General features: G+C 39.4%; 1 protein-coding gene across 36 annotated transcripts in view; it reads right to left on the bottom strand.

Annotated features, from left to right (window-relative positions):
• The window catches only part of KMT2C (lysine methyltransferase 2C), a 291237-nt gene that overhangs the window by 24469 nt on the left and 245163 nt on the right, over positions 1–21605 (bottom strand). For 25 of the 36 annotated variants that reach the window (XM_070077273.2, XM_070077277.2, XM_070077274.2 and 22 more), the window contains 8 exons: positions 18463–20315; positions 16996–17107; positions 13380–13458; positions 11522–11585; positions 9461–9693; positions 5755–7470; positions 1294–1506; positions 654–818 (listed from right to left, as the gene is read on the bottom strand). In XM_070077273.2, coding sequence (XP_069933374.2) covers positions 654–818; positions 1294–1506; positions 5755–7470; positions 9461–9693; positions 11522–11585; positions 13380–13458; positions 16996–17107; positions 18463–20315 — 4435 coding nt within the window. The remainder of the gene's footprint in view (positions 1–653; positions 819–1293; positions 1507–5754; positions 7471–9460; positions 9694–11521; positions 11586–13379; positions 13459–16995; positions 17108–18462; positions 20316–21605) is intronic. The other 11 variants (XM_089299477.1, XM_089299482.1, XM_089299493.1 and 8 more) reach the window with 1 other exon arrangement.

The raw sequence follows: 21605 nt of genomic DNA, 5'->3' as shown, positions 1-21605 counted from the left end.
ACAGGAGTTAAGACAGGTTCTAACTCAGGGAAAAACTCAACAAGGGCAGCAAGTTATTTAATTATCAGAAGAATTATTTAACATATCAGAAAAGGACCCCTTAAACTAACCACATTCTCAAGTATTTCTGCAAAGCTGACCTTTTCACATAAATCATACGTGAAATGAAGATGTTCTATCCTGCTATCATAAAACCTTGATACAAAAATACCAAAAGATAATCTCGGTTTGCTTTGATTTTATTTCAACAATCGAGAAATTAGTGCATATTTGCAGTTAGCCCCCAAATTATTAGATAAAATGTTTTAAAAATTCTTGTATTTTTCAAGGTAATATTCTAACTATGTTTTAAAATTTCTACTATTTGTAACAAATTCATTTTAACAGTTAATAATAGTTATAGTAGGTATTTCTGTATCATGGAAATGTAAAAAAAGCTGTTTCTCACTATTTCTATTTTTACCTACAGAAACATTTCAATTGTTGATGTTAGAAATACCTCACCAAGTAACATTTTCACCTTTTAGTTGAACTTAAGCTTGAATGAACTGGGAAGATTAGATGTAAACAAGATGCAAAACAGACATGTGCTACCAGTTCTGACATGGTATAATGAAGACAAAGCAAGGTAACATTTCAGCCAAAAAACATACCTTGTAGATCAACTGAGAATAGTAGTCTGAAGCCCCTTCCAGGGTAGCACTGCCGAAAGTTCCTAGAAGTCGATTCCCACTATTAAATTGGCCACTGCCATAAGGAAGAAAGTGCGCAAAGTTCACTCCAATGATTGGTTCCATTAGAGGGAGCAGAGAGAGCTGCTATTAAAAAACACATTTAAGAATAATGTACAAGACAAATCAAACTGTTCCTCCACTTCTGAGACTCAAAACAACTTAGTCAAATAGAGCTTGAGAAAAATAAGACTTAAAAATTCTGTTACAATTACAAAGGTCCAGGAGTAAGAGTTTACTAGGCAGAGTCTAGCAGCTGCACTTCTTTGGCTCCACAGACACAACAGGGACAGATTTTCTAGGTGCAGGGTTGCTCCTAACTCCTAACCATCAGCTGCCCATCCAGCTATATTACTATACATTTCAAGTGTCAATAGGATAAGGTACACTTTTGCTTGGAAAGAGGAAGTTTATTAAGCTCCTGGTCCAGATGTCTTTTATCCCTGAACTCTGGACTTAAACTGATAAATTATCACAACAAAGCATTAGTTTAATAGGGTTACAATAGCACCAGAGGGCTTCCTTCCTGGCATTTGTAAAGGGGCTGCTATGATCCACTCACCTGCTTCAGGTGGGTAAAAGAGTCACTGGTAGAGGACACAGCTTGTTTCTCCTCATCGTCCTTCTTCCTTTTCTTGGAGCGAGGTGCTGCTTTCTCTCCCGTTCGCTGGGTCCGTTTGCTACGCTGTTTCTTGGTTTCACTTCCTCCATCTGTTTTTGGCAACTGGCTATTGCCACATCCAAAACCACCTTGCATTTGAGCCCCCAAAGTTTGCTAATGTAATTGAAAAGGTGAAGAAGTGAGTGAACTATTCACATACTTGATTTTTAGTTCATGCTAGTCCAGTTCCATCCCAAAGATAATTCCTAACATGGTATTAAGTTAAGGAGGAAATGCACAGAGGGGTGTCGTATGCTCCAATGCTTTTCTGAAAATACCACCTTTTTCCAACGTTATTCTCTCATGTGGAAACCAGTAAGCTGCACAGCTTGAGCAAAGCAAAGGAGCCCTCGGTATGAAGAGGGGGCAGAGGGGTGTGCGCCGCCTGCTCTCAGGCAGCAGCCCAGGAAGGGTGTGCTGCGGGAAACTCTGCACAGTGCACATGATCCCCCCCCCCCCCCGAGGAACTAAGAAATAATGAAATACAAGATCTGCTGAAACAGCTCAGAGGCCCAGAAAAGCTTCATGGCCTGTGTGTCATCAGTGAGTGAACAGCTAGCACCAGAGAGCAATACAAAGAAGTAACACTGGTCCTTCAAATTAGTTCACTAACAAATAAGGAACTGAAAAATAATGGCTATTTATTTAAAAGTCAATGGGAGAGACAGCAGGTAACATTGACTATTTTGTTTTTAAAGTTAAGAAGAAGTAATAAACAAGCCAGGATCTGTAAAGGTCCTTAGGGTAGTGCAATCAATTCCTAAAATTATAGGGATATTTTTCAGGCTCTGCTATTTCTATACTTAATTGTCAATACTTTGCTACAGACAATTATAGTTGCTGAACTTATTACAACAAATTGTCCATTAAATCTTTGAAGGTTTTAAGGTTTTAAAAGTTTTGCTTTCCAGTTAGGCAAAATTTTTATGTAAAGGGCCAGAGAGTAAACATTTTAGAGCTCACAGACCATAAACCCTCTATTATAACTCAACTCTGCCCTTGAACTGCAGAAGTACACAGTTTGTAAATGAATGAACTTATAGCTGCATTCCAATAGGGTTTTTCAGATTCAAGTAAAATTCTGAATTCTGCGTAATTCTCATGTCAGCATTATTACTCTTTTTGGAGTATTTTCCATCATCAAAAATGTAAAAGCCATTGTTAGCTCATACAAAGAGGAGAAAGGTGAAATCAGGCTCACACTGCCCATTCCCAGCTGGACACAGACCAGCGGTTCCTCAAGGGCCATCCCCATTGTTAACAGCAGCACTGTCCTGGACTGGTGGGAATGTAAATGTTTAAAGGTTTGCTCGTTTACTTATTTATTTGACAGGCAGAGTGACAGACAGAGATATCTTCAAGCCATTGGTTCACTCCCCAAATGCTGCAACAGCAAGAGCTGGGCCAAACCAAAGCCGGGAGCCAAGAATACCATCCTAGTCTCCCACAGGGGAGGCAGGGGCCCATACATTTGGGCCATCTTCTACTGCCTTTCCAGGTACCTTAGCAGTAAACTCAATAAGAAGTAGAGCAGCCAGGAATAGCACTTGATATGGGATGCCCACATCTCTGGTGGGTTAACCCACTGTGCCACAATGCCAAAGGGAGACATGCAATTTCTCTGGTATACCCCAGCCAGAACTACTGAATTATAGGATCTGGTGCTGGGGTCCAGCAATCCACATTTTAACAAGGCTTCAAGGTGACTATCATAAAGCACTAAGAACCACAGGAAATCTCTAATATGCAAATGAATACATTCTAAACTCAGTAGGTAATGTCATAAATCTCCCATATGCTTCACTTCCAATCCAGCTTCCTGCTAATTTGCCTGGGAAAGCAGCAGAGGATGGCCCAAGCCCCTGCCTGCACCCACAGGGAAACCCAGAAGAAGCTCCTGGCTCCTGACTTTGGATCAGTTCAGCTCCGGCTATTGTTATCATTTGGGGAATGAACCAGAGAATGGAAGACCTCTCCCTCTCTCTCTCTACTCTTCTCTGTAACTCTTTCAAATATATAAATCTTTAAATAAAACAAAACAAAAAACAAAACTCCCAGGTAATATGTACTCTGCTGATTCCCAAAGAAAGCACTCTGAAGAGCAAAGACCTAACAATTTCTTGGCTGGCTTATAAAAGACTAATGATGTAATCATGTGTTAACTATGCACAGGTAAGTACTTCACAGACATTATCTCTAATCCTCTCAATTATTCTAAAAAGCAAATATAACTACATTTCTTTTTTTAAAATTTATTTGACAGAGTTAGACAGTGAGAGAGACAGAGAGAAAAGTCTTCCTTCCGTTGGTTCACCCCTCAGATGGCCGCTACAGCCAGCACTGTGCCGATCAGAGCCAGGAGCCAGGTGCTTCTTCCTGGTCTCCCAAGCAGGTGCAGGCACCCAAGCACTTGGGCCATCCTCTACTGCCTTCCTGGGCCACGGCAGAGAGCTGGAGTGGAAGAGGAGCAACCAGGACTAGAACCCAACGCCCATACGGGATGCTGATGCCACAGGTAGAGGATTAACCAAGTGAGCCACTGCACTGGCCCCAAATATAACTATATTTCAAAAAATAATTCTAGAAGAGCACAAAAGAAAATCAGCCCAAGATAATGTTACTATTTTAAAGTACCTGTTTTCAATCTTTTATCTATGTCTTTATACTTTAAAATTTAAAAAATGACTACAGCTTACAGTTTGTGTCCTTGGAGTAGATACTTTTAAAAGCTGACATATTGGGGTGTGCATTGTGGTGCAGCAGGTCAGGCTGCTGCCTGCAGTGCCTATATCCCACGGGCGCCATTCGAGTCCACTTCCGATCCCACTCCCTGCTAAAATGCCTGGGAAAGCAGTAGAAGGTGGCCCAAGTACCTGGGCCCCTGAACCTATGTGGGAGACCCTCAAGAAGCTACTGGCTCCTGGTTTCAGATCAACCCAGCTCTGGCCGCTGCAGCCCAAGTGAACCAGAGGACAGAAGATCTCTCAGTCTCTCCTTCTGTCAGTAACTCTGCCTTTCAAATAAAGCAATAAATCATTAAAAAAAAAAGTTGATATGATTGTTCTCCAAGCTACTGAATCTTTTTGCACAGCACAAACTTAAATATAAAGATGCTCAAGATACAGTTCTTCTCTTCCAAGGAGCTATTTAATAATTTAAAAATACTGTAGAGATTGCTATGTGAATACATGGACTACAATAGCTATTTGAGACTGAGTTGAGAAAGCCTTCTGGATATGATGATTCCAGAACTGAATAGAAGTTAAAAAGACACAGGAAAGGAGAGAAGAGCAGAAACAGCAGTGCATGACAATATGCTATGAAGGGGGCAAACAGAAACACTCAGGATTTTCCAAGTCATTCTGTACTTCCACAGGCCCAAGAGGCTTTGGAAAAAGTAGCTAGAGATTGGGCTGGACAGTTGGACATATTTATTGCTGACAACTATGACTAGAAAAGCATAACCAATAAAATATACAAAAGTCACCGGAATCCATTAGGTCAACATTCAGTCTCTATTAAATAGCCAAAGACAAATAAGAAAAAAAGTCAATACTTGCAAAACAGATGAGCTTAATTAACAATTTTAAAATTGCAAATTTGGACAACTAAATATACCACTCCACTCCTACACAAGTAAAATACAAAAATGATAAAATCCAACTTGGGAAGCACTCTAGAGAAAGCCTTATGAATGCACTAAAAACAGTACTGTAACTTCTGACACATAAGAAGGCATATGCTATCAAGCAGAACAATTCCCACGACCCAGAAATCTAACTTTTAGAAATATTTTAATGCATTTAATTGATATAAGGGGGAGGGATTCTTTAAACAATACATTTTCAATTAAGCTCTTCATAAAAAAGCAAATGCAATACTGTTCACACTTGAGACACTATCTCCCAGTAAGGTGCATTACTGCAACATTACACTCTAACGCAATGGTTCCAAGTTTTGGTTATCACTGAGTCCCCAAGGATATTAACGGGACATACCAGCTTTCTTTCCTTTCAAAGAAGTTAGCAAATTATGAACTTATTTACAGTAAAGGTATATAGACTTTTATTTCCTTTCTTTTATTTAGATCAATTCAGAGTGATGAACAGGTGACAAATGTAAGCATGAAATGTTGTGACACATATCTTTGCTTTTTAAAAAAGTAGTAAACAAAGTAGTACTTAATATACTTTCATGGATATTAATAAAGACATGAGTTCCATGGAGATAGAAACATAAAAAAATGCTTGTTTAGAGTAAAATGGATGAAATGTTGTGCTGAAATTTAATACAATTGTTGGTATCAATCTGCACTGTTAAAACAAAAGAAAAAATATTGTAGTTTTCATGATTTGCACTTACCAATCCTTCAGCTACTTGCTGCTTCTCAATCATTTTATTATCCTTTGTACAGTTGTCTTCTGAACAAAAAGTGCTGTCTGGTTTTTGATTTAGAAGAGAAGCTGACTTTTTAGTTTTCAACAAGTGTTTCAGAAGTTCATTGCCTGAATCTCCTTTAGCAGCAGGGGCCCCGAGAGCACGGGGAGGACTCTGTGCGGAGGAGACAGGATGCGCTATACCCTTTTCTTCTACCTTACTACCAGACTGTTCCTCCAATTTAGGCTCCTCTCGGCCTGGGCATGGCTCCGTCTCAGCTTTTTCCAGTTTTATTTCTTCAATTTTGGCAGGGGTTTCCATGGACAGCTTATCTACCTCTGAGTCTGTATAAGTCTGTTGATTTGGAGGTTCCTGTGAGTAATCACTAGGGGGAAGTTTGCTTTCTAACTCTGTATCTGGCTGGCCTGCCACCATACTGGGAGTTGATGGGCCACCTGGTTCCACCAACTCTTGTTCTCCTTGCTGAGGAAGCTCGCTGGGTGTGTTCCCTGTAGGAGTGGAGGTAGTTTCTGAGATGCTTGGAGTAGGTGGAGCAGTGATATCTGAATGGGGAGTTGATGGTGCCTTGGTGGATTCTGTATCATCATCTTTTTTCTTTTTTCTTGTTCTTTTCTTTTTCCCTTTCTCTTCTGGAATTATATCAGAATACAACTGAATGAGAGACTGGGTTGATCCTGGATAACTTTGTCCATGGGTTAGAGCTGGGTCTTGACTACATGGGAGATTGCTGTTAGCTATGGCAGGTGGTGCTGCTACTAAAGTAGGTGTAAAAGGAGGCCTTACTGGAGACTGCTGGAAATTGGTCCCAGAAAGACTTCCATGTCCTTGCTTAATAGAATGGAAAGTGGGGCTCCCACCAGGAACAGTTGGTGAGTCAGGAACAAACGAAGGAGGTCCTCCTTGCCTTCGTTCACTGGTTTGCAAGAATGTTTGGGTAGGGGGTGAACTAATAGATCCTTGTTGTATGTTCTGCTGCTGTAAAACCTGTCCCATTTGCGTTTGGTGTTGTGGAGACTGTTGGAGGGGTCTGGGAGGTTGCAGAAAATCACAAGGTAGGTCAGAACTGTAGAATGGAATCTGGGACACAGATGTCCTACAACTCAGTTCTGCACCCATCATGCCATGCTGTTCCATCTCCATCCTCTGCTGCAAGGCTCTCTGTCTGTCCACTTCTTGCATGAGCTGGATTCGTTGTCTTTCCTGCTGTTCTCGTAAGCGTTCCTTCCGTTCCCGTTCTTGAAAACTTTCACTAAAGGGGTTGTTGTCATCAAATTCCACCCGTGGTGGTGGTCCACTCTGTGAATTTGCATTTGACAATGGCCCGGGTGCTGGTGTGCAAGTTTTTATTGGAATCTGGGCAATTGGGGGCTGAATTCTAGGAGGGTTAAGGGGAAGGTGAGCAGAAGCATTGGTAGGTTGCCAACCAGGTAAACTGGGCATTCTAGCAGGACTAGTGTGGCCAGAGATGACTGCTGTGTGCTGCTGGTGCTGAAGCTGCTGTGGTACCAGGGAAAAACTGGATTGGCTCATGGTGGGTGGAGTGGCCCCTGGAACCAAGGGAGTCTGGGGCTGGACACCAGGCATCATGTTAGGTGGGGCCATTGCACACTGCTGCTGCTGTTGCTGTTTGATTCGATAATCTTCAATTAACTCGGCATGCTCTTTCTGTTGTTTACGAATCTGGAAAAATAAAACTGACCATTACTCATTTATGTATGAAATAGCTATCAAACTAAAGCACTGATGATTTTGGTGGGTGGTAAACAGAAAGCCAATGAGCCTTGTAGGAGTAAAAATAACCTGGTTAGACAATGGGGAAAAAAACAAATCACAAAAGGTGGACTGATAAGCCTTAACTTAGGATTGCCAATCTTACTCCAACATGGGCTAGCAGTGTGATGCAGCAGGACAAGATGCTGCCTTCAATGCCAGGATCCCATATCGGTGTGCCTGTTAGTCCCAGCTCCCTCTAAAGTGCCTGGGAAACAGCAGAAGATGGTCCAAGAACTTAAGCCCTGTCACCCACATGGAAGCCAGAGGGAGTTTAGACTGCTGGCTTCAGCTTGGCCCAGCCCTGGCCACTGCGGCCATTTGGGTAATGAAGCAGTAGGTGGAAGACCACTTTCTCTCTCTGCCTCACTCTGCCTTTCAAATAAATAAAATAAACCTTAAAAACATGGGGCCGGTGCTGTGGCATAGCAGGTAAAGCTGCCACCCACAGTGCCAGTATCCCATATGGGTGCTGGTTCCAGTCCCAGCTGCTCCACTTAAGATCCAGTTCTCTGATATGGCCTGGAAGAGCAATGGAAGATGGCCCAAGTCCTTGAGCCCCTGCACCCATGTGGGAGACCGGAAGAAGCTCCTGGATCCTGGCTTCGGATCAGCCCAGCTCCAGCCATTGCAGCCATTTGGGGAGTGAACCAGCAGATGGAAAACTTCAACTGACCTACATCGTGGCAGGGGCCCAAGCACTTAGGCTATCTTCTGTTGCCTTCTGATTCATTTCCTGCTAATCTCCTAGAACGCACAACAGCCAGAACTCAAACTGATATTCCCGTAAGGGATGTCAGCACTGCAAGTGGTAGTTTAACCCACTGCCGTACAACACCGGCCCCTGAATCTTTTTGTTGAGTGAACACCTGTGAGTGGGCTTGAAACTAATTTGAGCTCTTCATTGTTTTATTGTAAATAAAAATTATTACTTTTTCAGTACAATTATTATTGTGTTTGAGCATTTTGAGAGACATCTGGTATACAATGGTAACAAAATAATTTCATTTTTCAGGAATGAGTCCTTTATGTAGGCTTCAAAGAATTTTTAAACATTAATAAAAATGTACATCAAAAAGTCCACCAGAATGAGTCATATGCTATATCTGAAATTCTACTAGAAATCAGGGAACCAAAGGAGAAAGTTAAGGTCCTGCATCCCTGATTCTTCTTCCCTCCTGAACCCAGCTCTTCCTTCATGAGACTAATTATGAGGAAAGCCAGACTCTCAGATGTACGAGACACAACCTTCTGCACAGTGACTTTTTTTTTTTTTTTAAGATTTTTAAAATTTTATTTGAAAGTCAGAGTTACAGGGAGAGAGATTTTCCATTGCTGATCTTCCCAGATGGCCTCAATAGCCAGGGCTGGGCCAGGCCAAAGTCAGGAGCCAGGAGCTTCATCCCGGGTCTCCGCATGGGTGCAATGGCCCAAGCACATGGACCATCTACTACTGTTTTGCCAGATGATTAGCAGAGAGCTGGATCAGAAATGGAGCAGCCAGGACACGAACCAGTGCCCATATGGGATGCCAGCACTGCAGCTTAACCCACTGAGCCACAGCACCAACTCCTGCAAAGCCACTTCTTCACCTGGAAAAAAATAACTAGATTTCTCCAACTATATCAGGGCTGCTAAAGAGTATGAATATAATTCTAAGACCGGATAAGGAAAATTAGTCTCCTTAGTGGCATTTATGAAGTACGTGCTGAGAGTCAGCCTAAGGAAGAGACTGGGGTTGCTGTTTCCTCAGCTCTCAAGAGTTACTCCTCTATGGCAGTGTTCTTCAGTAAGGCATTTAACATCAGCTCAAATCCTCTAACACTTAAAGAGGAACACCAAACACTCTATTCATTTACAATTGCTGGTGGTTTCTCCTTTGCAAACCAGCATTTCTTACCTGTTCCAGCTGTTTCTGAACCATGCTTTGCTGCTCTGTGACATGCTTGAGCTGCTCTGCATCCTCTTCTGGAAATTCACGCCCTGCCTTCTTGGCAGTACGCTGTTTAGCCGACAGGGCCTTCTTGGATTTTCTGTGTGCACCAATTTGTTCTTCAAGATATTTCTGCTGCATCTGGAGAAGCTGCTGGGTCTCTTGAAGCCATTCTTCATACTGCTTACGTTGTGAGTCATCTGAGGAAAAAGTTAAACATTTCATTTGTGTTAATTTTCTTGAATGCCACACTATAAAAGTTACACAAATCCATTTTGCAAAGAAATAAATTTTTACCTTGACCATTCAACAGAAAATTTGAAAAAATACTATATATCAGACCATTATTTATAATTGTAAGGTAGCAGATTTTAGAAAGATATGCAATTGAGAAATTAAGGGAATGTATATTCTTAGGACACTGGTTAAATTAACACTTATAAATATTACAAATACAATCTTTGAAAAGCAGAAGACTTTTGCCTAACAAAATGCTTTTTTCTACACAGCTATCAGTCTTGAATCCACAGCCAAATGATACATTAAGTTATATGTGCATTTAATTTAACTTTACAGAATTTATTTAAAGAGACAAAGTAAAACCTACTAAGATCCACAGCATGGATTAGGTAATCATTTCCCATGCTAATTTTCTTTTGTTTGGTTTTCCCTATCTTGTAATGATGAAGAAATGTACTAAACTGAAAGGGAGAGAATCCAAAATGTTTTGGAAAGGACCAATTTGAAGTCTATGTTTTATAAAGGAAATCTGTAAGTTAACAACATTGGTAATGTTTATTAATCTGTAACAAACTTCTACAAAAAACCAAATGGAGGGAATATTTAACCAAGTAAAAACCTTTTCTCTTCTATGGCTGCCCTTAGTATCTCCTCTTGCACAAATATTGCCCTCTTTATTATCTAAGGGCACTTCACTTTCACTGATGCCAAGTCCAAAAAAAAGAAAAAAGGTGGGGGGGGGGGGAGTGCAGGGAGTCATTTTATGTAGTAAAAAATTCTGAATATACCCTTTTGACTCACTACAAGACAAAGAAATGAGTAAGTACAATTCTTAGAAGGACATTAGCTGAAAATAACATCAATGATAACAGAAATTAGTCATACATTAAGAATCCAACCAAAGCCAATGGGCACAATAAAGCCAGAAAAAGCCAGTTGGTTATAGCAGTTTACTTGGTTTTTTATGCAAATACATTCAAATTATAATTATAATTAATACAGGGGGAATTTCAAAATGCCAGACTTTGGGTTTGTTCCTAAACCCAGAATTCCAGTATATGTATGAACTTGAAATCTAGACTACTAAATTTGAAGGGCATTTTTCAAGAACAGGCTTTTTCACAAGATTTCAGAAGTTCTGCTTCTGGTAGAATGAGACCTACCGCAAGGAAAGCCTTTCTGGTTTCTGGAACCAGGAGAGCAGAGGTGAGCAAAATGAAAGATAATGGTGAAAAAAGTTAGCTAAACAGTCTGAAGATTTCAGAAAGGTTCAGTCTGGGGAGAACTTTAAATACTATCCTGAACCACCTTGGTACCCCTACAGATAACTAAGAAGATTCAGTGGCATCCTGCACACTTGACCTCTATACCATGCTGCTAACCCATCTTATGTCTACGCACATTCCCTTTGTTTTTCCCATTCAGTGTCCTTGTCACTTGGGCAAACAGTTGTGAGAACAAAAAGTAGCTTAATTCTAAAAACTGTAAAGTGCCCAATCTAGAAACAAAAACAGCAACAATATTAAAGAGAATAGGGAAGATGATTTTTCTGTACTAAAGTACTTATTTCTAACATAATTCTTCATGCACAGCAGAGAGAAAGCAATGAGAATGCATGCCTTCAGGAAAAAAATGCCTGATAAGGGCAGTGATGTTTTGATAAAAGATGAGGGCACTTAAGGTTTAAGTAATACAGCTAAACTAACTCCGAGGATTTAGAACGACACGAATACTGTGAATACAGGCAATCCCCAAAGAACATGTAACTTCAATTAGATTTATACTTACTGACAAAGCCTGGACCAAAATTTGGAGGATTAGGCCTAGAAATCTGATGTGTTATACTGCCATCCTAAAATGAGTAAAATTTACAAATATGTTTATTCCACGCTTGAGTTAATGGGAAAAAAAACTTTTAAAAGAGGAAATAAAATAGAAGGAAAAAAAAAACCTATAAGTTCCTAAGACATCTTTAAAATTTTGATTTCTATAAAAACTTAAATGAACTTAGTGAGATGACAATTTCTGAAAATGTATTACTATCTCTAACTATATTGCATTGTAGATTTTCACTTAGAAAATCATGCTTAAAGGAAACCATTAGTCATCAGAAATATAATGGTAGGATAAATCAGAGTTCATTAATGCTAACCTAGAGATCCACCCAAAAACTCACTTTATGATAATAAAAAAAAACCTAGTTTCTTTCATATTAAATGCCACCCACACCACAAAATCATTTGTAACAATAACACAATATCTTTGAAATGTATAAATTGTAAGTTTAAAATGAGAAATATTAGCTTGATTTTCCCAATGTTTTGTTTCTTTCAGGGTGCCTGATTAAGCAGTTATTCATAAAATAATTTTCTGGCAATCTCAATAAACTTTATTCTGAAAGTCCTTTTATCCAGTTGTATCAAATTCTGTTAGACATATGCTATATACAAAGTAACAATTATGAATGATACTAGTAGCCAGAACGCATTAGGTGCAATCTTTACAATACTGTAAAGTAGGTGTCTAACACTGGACAAGACAGAAAACAAAGATTAATGAACTTGGGCCTGGGCTGTGGTGTAGTGGTTAAAACCGCTGTGTGCAGTGCCGGCATCCCATATGGGAGCAGGTTCAAGACATGGTGGCTCCATTGCCAAACCAGCTCCCTGTTAATGTGCCTGGAAAGCAGTGGAGAATGGCCCACGTGCTTGGGCCCTTGCACCCAGGTGGAAGATCCAGAAAAAGTTCCTGGCTTCGGCCTGGCCCAGCTCTGGCCACTGTGGCCGTTTTGGAGAGTATTCAGATGGAACATCTCTCGCTCTCTTTGCCTCTGCCTCTCCCTCTAACTCTTTCAAATAAAAAAATAAAACTAAAAAAAAGGAGAAAAAAATTAATGAACTTCCCAAAACTGCATAGTAAATTCATGGTGGAACTGGGATTTCTTTTAAACTCAGCTACAAAGCCTATACTTTTTGTACTGTACTGTATCAAATGGCCTCTTCCTTCTGTTAATAATGAACAGACTATTATTATCAGCATAATAAATCCTAAAACCTATGTGGCAGGGCAAAAAAGAAAATCTCAAAAGAACATATATAACAGGTAACTCTTTTTCTCTAGGCAAATTAAAAAAAAAATCACTTCTGATCTGATCATTAGACAATATATACAGGTAGAATGTCATAACATAATCCATAAATCTGCAAAATTACTGTCAATTACAATTTTTTAAAAAAAAATTGATGAAAATATTGTTCCAGATGTTGCTTGACAGTAAGAACATAGAATATTTCAATTTAAAACTGATTGTTATAAATGTTGTATATTCAAAAGCCTAAATTATTCCAAAGAATAGACAATGAATACCTATTTCTAAGTAGAATGATTATAATCATTTCTTACCATATAGCAGTTTTATATTTTAAATAAAATGGATTAATTGCAAAATAAAGACATGAGCATGTCTCTCTAGAGTAATCAATCAATGTATGTAAAGACAGAAACTATAAAAAGATTTTTATTTCTGCTGCATTGATAATATATCCAGATAGTGGTTTAAGGCTGCTGCTTCTTCCTAGGGGGGCCTCACTGTAAGAATGGGTTGTGAGGGACAGTTACACAGAGTGGTAACTGAAAGCAGTGTTACCTGAGTAACGCTCTGTGGGACAAGGCTCTGGCCTTCACCAGCCGGTGTTCCAGCCACAGAAGGGCCCATAAAGGGGAACCTGGGAAAAGGAAGCAGTAAGTAGCAGACCATGACTACCTATCAGCAAATTTCAGGCGCTGAACAGTTTTATCTTCATGGAAGAGAGCAGTGGCGATTGCCTTCTCCAGCAAAACATGTATTAAATTCTTATCCTTTCTATACCAAACAGATTTACTACTACTGCAAAACTATGGAGTGTAAATTCTTAGCACTTTTACATTACTTAAAATTCAAGCAAGACTCAGAGAAAAAGTATGTTTTCCCACAAGAAAGGCCGTGTTGAGCTACCTAGGTTAACTCAAGAGGTTATACTAGGACAGGTACCTCAATGAATCTTAAAATAAAACAAATGTGAGTCTTCAGGATAAAAATAGAGTGAAGATTTAGTTTCATTTCAGCAATCAAAATTTTTTCTTACTCTGAATTTTATTAATCTGCATTAAAAATTAATAGGTAGCTATTTTTTATTTTAAAATATAAAATGCATCTCAATTAAGAAATTTCACAATTAAGAAATTTTGACTTGATAGAACAAGTCAAAATTGGACACTGACCAAAAAAATCTATTTGGTTAAATATATTTGCCAAAAATATTACTTCCTCTACTTAAAGCTGTAAAAACACCAAACAGCCTGGGCCAGCTCTGTGGCATAGTGGGTGAAGCAGCCGCCTGCAGTGCTGACATCCCACATGGACACTGGTTCGGATCCTGCTACTCCACTTCTGATCCAGCTCTCTGCTTATGGCCTGGGAAAGCAGCAGAAGATGGCCAAAGTCCATGGGTACCTGTACCCACGTGAGAGACCCAGAAGAAGCTCCTTGCTCCTGATCGGCCTAACTCTGACCATTTTAGCCATCTGGGGAAAGAACCAGAGGATGGAAGACCACCCCCCCCACTCTCTGTGTCTGCATCTCTATAATCTTAAAAAAATACATTGCTTAACTGAAAACGTTTTCTCTACAAATGATTTAGCATAAGCATCAAGATAGATATAACACAATTTTCAAAATACAGTGGCCGACACTGTGGTGTAGTGGGCACTACAGCTGCTCCATTTCTGATCCAGCTCTCTGCTGTGGCCTGGGAAGGCAGCAGAAGATGGCCCAAGTCCTTGGGCCTCTGCACCAGCATAGGAGACCCATAAGAAGCAGCTCCTGGCTCCTGGCTTTGGATTGATGCAGCAGCTCCAGGCATTGCGGCCAATTTGGGAGTGAACCAGCGGATGGAAGGCCTCTTTCTCTCTTTCTGCCTCTCCTCTCTGTGTAGCCCTGACTTTCAAGTAAATAAATAAATCTTTAAATAATATCTATATATATTCCAAATATTGTACATTAATACTCAGAGTTCACAATAATTAAAAATTATTCACTTCCCACATGTTACTGTCCTGTCTGGGATGATCTCTTAATCTAATTCTCGATCACTGTCTGTCATGCTTATTCAACACATTATACTACCCCAAGAAGTGATTAGCTTCTGGTAAACAACATGGCACAGCTATGATGCTGATGGGCGTAAGATGCAAAAAGAGTTCTAATTCTGAGGTCTATTTTTTTAAAAAGTACAAAACAAAATTCAGCATTTTTTTTTCAACTATAGTGTCAAACTACAATATTACGAGTATCATGACTGTCACCAATAGACGATAAATAAAATTTTCCTAGCAAGTGTTGTAGATACCTAATAGGTCAATTAGAGTCATTACTTTGAAATTACTGTAGTTATCAGACTTAATGTTCAGTGCATTAAGAAGCACATATTCATATAGTGCAAGTTTTATATTTTATAAATATATAAATTTATATATAAATATAATATATAAAATATATAAATATATAATATATATAAATAATATATAAATATATTTATAAATATATAGAAATATAAATATATAGAAACAATTTCCGTTATAGTATATTTTTGGGTTTCAGGATTTAAAATATTCTAAGAATTTGAAATGTTTCAATGTAACATCGAAACAGTTCAAAACATAAAAAGGCTAAGAAACGCTGTGAAAGGGGCTGGTATTGTGTTGTAGTGGGTTACGCCACTGCCTAAGACACTAGCATTCCACAGGAATGAGTCCTGCTGCTCCATTTCCAATCCAGCTCCCTGCTAACGTGTCTAAGCAAGCAACAGAAGATGGCCCAAGCGCATGGACTCCTGCCACCCACGTGGGAAACCTGGATAGCTTGGCTTTGTCCTGGCCCAGTCCCAGCTGTTACAACTATTTGGAAAGTGAACTAGCAGATGGAAGATTGATTTCTCTCTCTCTCTTCCCCTAACTCTTTCAAATAAATAAATCTTTAAAAAAAAGAAAAAGAAAAAACACACTGATAGGGGAATAGTGCTATTAAATGATACTCAATGAAACTCCTTAGAAATAACTACCTTTCTTTTGATCTCAAAATATGATTCTTAATGATGTCCAAAGATTCTTAAAAACTGAAAAGAATTACAGTATTTAAGGATTAAAATTTTAAGTATGATTTCTGCAGATTTTATATGCAGTTCCATAAAAAACTTACAAGTTTTTAACCAGATAATTAGGATAAATTGAGGTCCTGTGCTACCATATTGACAGTTCGCAAATAGTGATCTACACAAAAAAATACACAGAAGAACCATTTCTATATTATGATTCAGCAGGTCTATAGTACTGCACAGAAACCTGCTTTAAAAACATTCCTACAGGGGTGGGCACTGTGGCATGGCACCACGAGTATCCCCATATGGGCACTGGTTCAAGTCCCAGCTATTCCACTTCCAATCCAGCTCCTTGCTAATGGGCCTGGGAAAGCAGAAGATGGCCCAAGTGCTTGGGGATCTGCACCCTTGTCGAAGACCCAGAGGAAGCTCCTGGCTCCTGGCTTTGGATTGGCCCAACTCTGGCCATTGTGGCCATCTGGGGAGTGAACCAGCAGATGTAAAACCTCTTTCTCTCTCTCTGCATCTCTGTTAACCCTGCCTTTCAAATAAATAAATATGTATATATAAAAAAAGAAACAATGTGTGTGGCTAACAATCAAATAATTATAATAGTCTCCTTTAATATATAATTCCCGAACCCTTTTGTTTTGCTAACAGTGTCAAGACTTACACATTCCCAATTACTATCTTCTAATAGTTCTTATATAATTCTTAGGATTTCTTGACTGATTCAAAATCAGTTTTGGTAGACTTTAAAGCTGAATTCACAGATGCCTCTAATCACTGAGAATCTTAACTAAAAATATCTTAGCACTAACAATTCTTAAAGTATTTTTAAAAGCACACACTTAAGTACTTTAGATTTCATGACTGACCAAGTCAATCCTTCCAAATCTTTGTTATATTTTATTGTTTACTCTCTCTGAAACTAATGGAAATTAATTTCTTGTACTTGTAGTACAGCATTTTTTATCTGATTATAATCGGCCGATATCACAATCAATATACATATTTATTGATCATTTTCAGGATAGATTCTTGAGTATCTGTTTGATCTTCTAGGAACTAGTGACAACTCCGTGCATATTTAGATGTCCAGCAGGTATGAGAAGCACGTCCACCTACCTGCTCATCACCATCGGTGGCATGCCCAGATTGTTTTGTGCCATCACTTTGTTTATGCCTTTAAGGGCTACCATTTTGGCTTTCATTATAGGATCTGTAATTGCATCAAAATCTGAAGAAGAAATATATTTAAAGTTACTTATTCCATAGTACTAAGAGATAATTTAAGTATCAAAAAACTATCTATAGATTCTTATACCTTACTTATCAATAATCATTATAGATTTCTGACCCAGATAAGAAACTATAAGATGATAACAACCTAATCTGAATTTTAAAACACTTCAATAATCTATAACTGAAGCATGCTTGAATACCTTAGTCCTGCAGGAATGAAAACAAGAAACCAGAAAAATTTAAGGGCAATTATAGCAATAAAAATCTATAGCACTGCAATTCCCTTTCATCCAACTTTTAAAATTCTAATCATTAATAGCATCTTTAGTAATGTAGTATCATGAAGGAGAATTTATAATTATTTAACACTTTAGAGGACAAATGTGTAAGGTTTTTGAGAATACATCCCTATAATAAGGAGAGGGTACTGAGAGACTTCTTTTACATATAAATAGAAAAAAAAAAGACTATATGATGAAATTGGTTTGTGTGTGTGTATTCCACAGCTTGGAATAAAGTATTCCTGACATGTACCCTGTGTTAATTCTTATTCTTCAAAGAACAAAAGCATTTTGATTGCATTGCTTTCATGTTGTTCTTGCTTTTAAAATAAGCAAGCCATTGGAACTAAGTTAAAAAGGCTTGTATGGCAAAAAATGGCCAAGCATTTGTTGCACACAAAGGAACACCAAAGCGGCTGATGCTGTGGTGCAGCAGGTTAAGCCTCTGCCTGCAGCACTGGCATCCCATACAGGTGTCAGTTTGAGTCCCAGCTGCTCTACTTCTGATCCATCTCCCTGATAATGCACCTGGGAAAGTAGCAGAGGATGGTCCAAGTGGGCCCCCGCACTCACGTTGGAGACCAGGAAGAAGCTCCTGGCTCAGGATTGGCCCAGGTACAGCTGTTGTGGCCATCCGGGGAGTGAACCAACAGATGGAAGACCTCTCTGTCTCTCCCTCTCAAATAAATAATCCTTAAAAAAAAAAAAAAAAAAAAACTAAAAAGCTGTATTTCTATCATAATTTTCTTTAATTCATTTTTTCATGATTCTGAAAATAAATAGTAGCAATAGTTGAAAGGTAGGAACTAAAAATCAGAATCCACTTTCCATTAAACAATATTATAAACAATGGGACTGAGTGAGGTCTTCAACTCATAGTTTTAAATCTCTTTGATTCAAATGGATGGAACCTGCAACTCTTAACTGCTTTCATTTTAAAGCTCCAGGAAGAAGAAAAAACACTGTTAGTGTTATAATCCAAATATAAATTTAATAATGAGAAATTAGTGAATTACAAGACAGACTAATGCACAAAATAACATATGTTGGGATTCAATGGAATTCCTACCAATATTAGGGAAGAACGGCTCTGACCGCTGACGAATCATGGCTTGCATTTGTCTTTGCTGCTGCTGTTCTTGTCTTTCTTGATCCAAAAGATCCTGTAGAAGCAGAGGTTGTTCTTCAAGGAGAAGGGGCCTTTCTCTATTCTGCTGGGCTAACGTTTGGGGAATCATTAGCTGTGGAGGCACAGATGTGCCACTGGTACCAGACTGACTTGTTAGAGGCATTGGTTGATTTGTAGGTTTTCCTGTACCCAAATTGTGGTTAACAGTTGACTGACCCTGAATGAATGCTGGATTCACCTGCACACCCTGAGAAAAAGCATGGTTTACCCTAGAAACCACTGTTACATTAGAATTAATGGTATTATCCAGAACATGGCCAGGTGGTGCCATTAAAGTAGGAGGCAAACTTGATACATGGTTGGATGGTGAGGCTGGCAAAGTTGCTGGTGGAGACCCCAATGGCCTTATTTCTGAGTTATCAGATTTTTCAGTAGCCAGTAAACTTGAAAGAACTGGAGTTGATCCAGTTAACCCACAAGAACTTATTACGTCTTGAGAGGGCAGTGAAGTGGATCCTTGAATGACACTTGGGTTAGAGCCAACAGTTTGGTTAGTTCTTTTCTCAGGTACATCTGGATCAGAAGGTTGCAAGGAAGTCTTTTCTCCATCACTTAGGTTTGCATGAGTAGAAGCCTGTGAGCAGGAAGTGTCAATACCATCTTTACTATCACCACTTTTCTCAATTTCACATTTGGTTTCCTCTTTAGTATCGGGAGACAGTACTTCAGTTTTTACCTCATTATTAACACTGGATTTTTTCTGCGGTGAATGTTTATCAGCAAGAAACACAGTTTTGTCCTCTTGGTCCTTGTTTTTTGGTTCAACAGATACACACTGATTATCTAATTTATCATCAATTGGAACATTTAGGTCAAGTTCTTCATTAAACATGCTTTTCTTATCTCCGAGGTCAAGTTCCGGATCTGTGTATGCAATGATATCAAACTCTCCTGACCGTAAGAGGTCATCCAGGTTGGGATCATTAGTTTCCAAATTACCTAAAGTATCCAATTCATCTCCCTTGCCATCCTCTGTATCTAAATTTAAATTTTCAAGATCTTCGTCATCTAAGTCTTTGACTTCGACCCCCTCAAGGTCTTTAACATCCAGCTCTTTCACAGAAGGGTCATCAGAATCAAGCTTTTCTTGCAGACCATCGGATGGCTGGTTGGTTATCTGCAGACCATCGGATGGCTGGCTGGTTATCTGCAGACTATCAGACGTTGTTTCAGCTGGTGCAGATGCTGACAAAGAGGCCTCTGGAAACTCACCACCTAAGGGATGACTCAGAGACCTCACAACCAGAGAAGATGGATGGACAGGATGACTCTGCTCCTGCTGAGAGGGTGGCACTTGTTCCAAGTTTGGATGCATAGGCAGCTGATTAGGTAGACCTTGGGGAGCCCGTCGAATGGAGTCTGGGTGTCTAGGACCTGGAAAGTCTGGTCGAGGAAGGAAGCTTCCATGTCTCAGATGAGCAGGTGGCTCTAGAACGCTGCCAGGAGAAGCGCCGAAGGGTGGCCGTGGCCTTCCATCAGGAGCCCTGTGCCTCAGTTCAATGAATGCTTGACCCAGTATGTTGTGCTGCTGAACGGGCAAACTCGGTGGTGGGAAATGCTGTGCAAGTCCAACTGGATTATTCATCTGAGAGTTATTTAAAGGCCTAGGCATATCTACAGATACTGATCTTCTTAGCTGTGGAAGAACTCCAGATCCTTGTAATTGCTGAGGAGGCACAAGAAAGCGGTCCTGACTTGACATGGTACCATGACCACCTCCTGGAAATCCAAATCTAAAAGAAAAAAGGTAAAAAGTATTAAACAGAATTCAAAGTTAAGTTGAAAAGGGAAAAGCCATTCTAAATTTCCGTTAAAAAAATGACTGTGGCCAAATACAATGACTTAGCAAAAGTATAACTACAACAGTTAGAAAGAACTGAAAAGTATTCAAAAAGAATAGTATCCAAATATAAGTAAGACTTTACTCAAGCACTCTACAACCGAAGACTTATCTGAGTTCTACAGGCTTAGGTAGCATAGAACAAATAGATGGAATGAACTGATCAAAAATAAGATTACTACTATTGGAGTCTGTGATTTTTTAAAACTTTTGTTTATGTATTTGAGAGGCAAAGAGAGAGAAACAGAGATCTCCCGTCTGCTGGTTCACTCTCCAAATGCCTATGACAGCTAAGGCTGGGTCAAGCTGAAATGAAGAACTAGAAACTCAATTTGTGTGTCTCTCATGTGGGTGGCAGGAAACCAACTCTTTAAGCCATCACCTGCTGCTTCCCAGGGTGTGCGCTAGCAGGAAGCTGTAATGGGGAGCAGAGTTATGACTTGAACCAAGGCACTCTGACATGGCAAGTGGACATCCCAAGTGACAGTTTAACCACTAGGCCAAACACCCACCCCTGGACACTTTTGGCTATATTTAAGGAGGTTCTTTGGAGGAAGCTGATTTGAATGTCTGAATGAAGATAGAATGTCTACACCAAATTACACTAGAGATACTTATAGGACAATGTACAAGAGACCACAAAGCCAAAGATGTGACCACTGGACAGATTAAATGCACTTGCTTGACAGCAATAAGTGGCAGTGAAAGAAAGACGGGCATTACCAAAGAAGGTTAAATAATTTACCAAACTATTTGTTATTTATCTTATATTGCATGTTAGAAAGGATTATAGGCAACAACAAAGAAACAGAAGACACACAAGAGGCATAAACTGTAACTAATGTGGAAGAAAAAAGGAAAATATGGATAAGAATGTAAAAGCGAGAGTTCTTTCATAAAACTAAAAAGCATATCTTAAATATCTCTTGGTTACAACTATAACAACTATCTGCTACAACTATAAATTTGGGCTTCTACCTTTCTACCAGGCACTTCAAAGCAAGAAACATGGAGGCCATAGTTGTGGCACAGGTTAGGCTGCTGCTTGGGATGCTTACATCCCATGTTATCCTTGCTACTCTGCTTCTGATGATCCACTTCCCTGCTAAGGCACCTGGGAAGCAGCAGATGATGGCTCAAGCACCCGAGTCCCCACCATCTACATGGAAAACCTGTATTGAGT

Source organism: Oryctolagus cuniculus, chromosome 7 (genome assembly GCF_051225735.1).
Source record: "Oryctolagus cuniculus isolate XC-2025 breed Fujian yellow rabbit chromosome 7, ASM5122573v1, whole genome shotgun sequence".
NCBI lineage: Eukaryota > Metazoa > Chordata > Mammalia > Lagomorpha > Leporidae > Oryctolagus > Oryctolagus cuniculus.
Note: the sequence above shows the minus strand (reverse complement) of the source record. Positions and strands in the feature narration are given on the sequence as shown.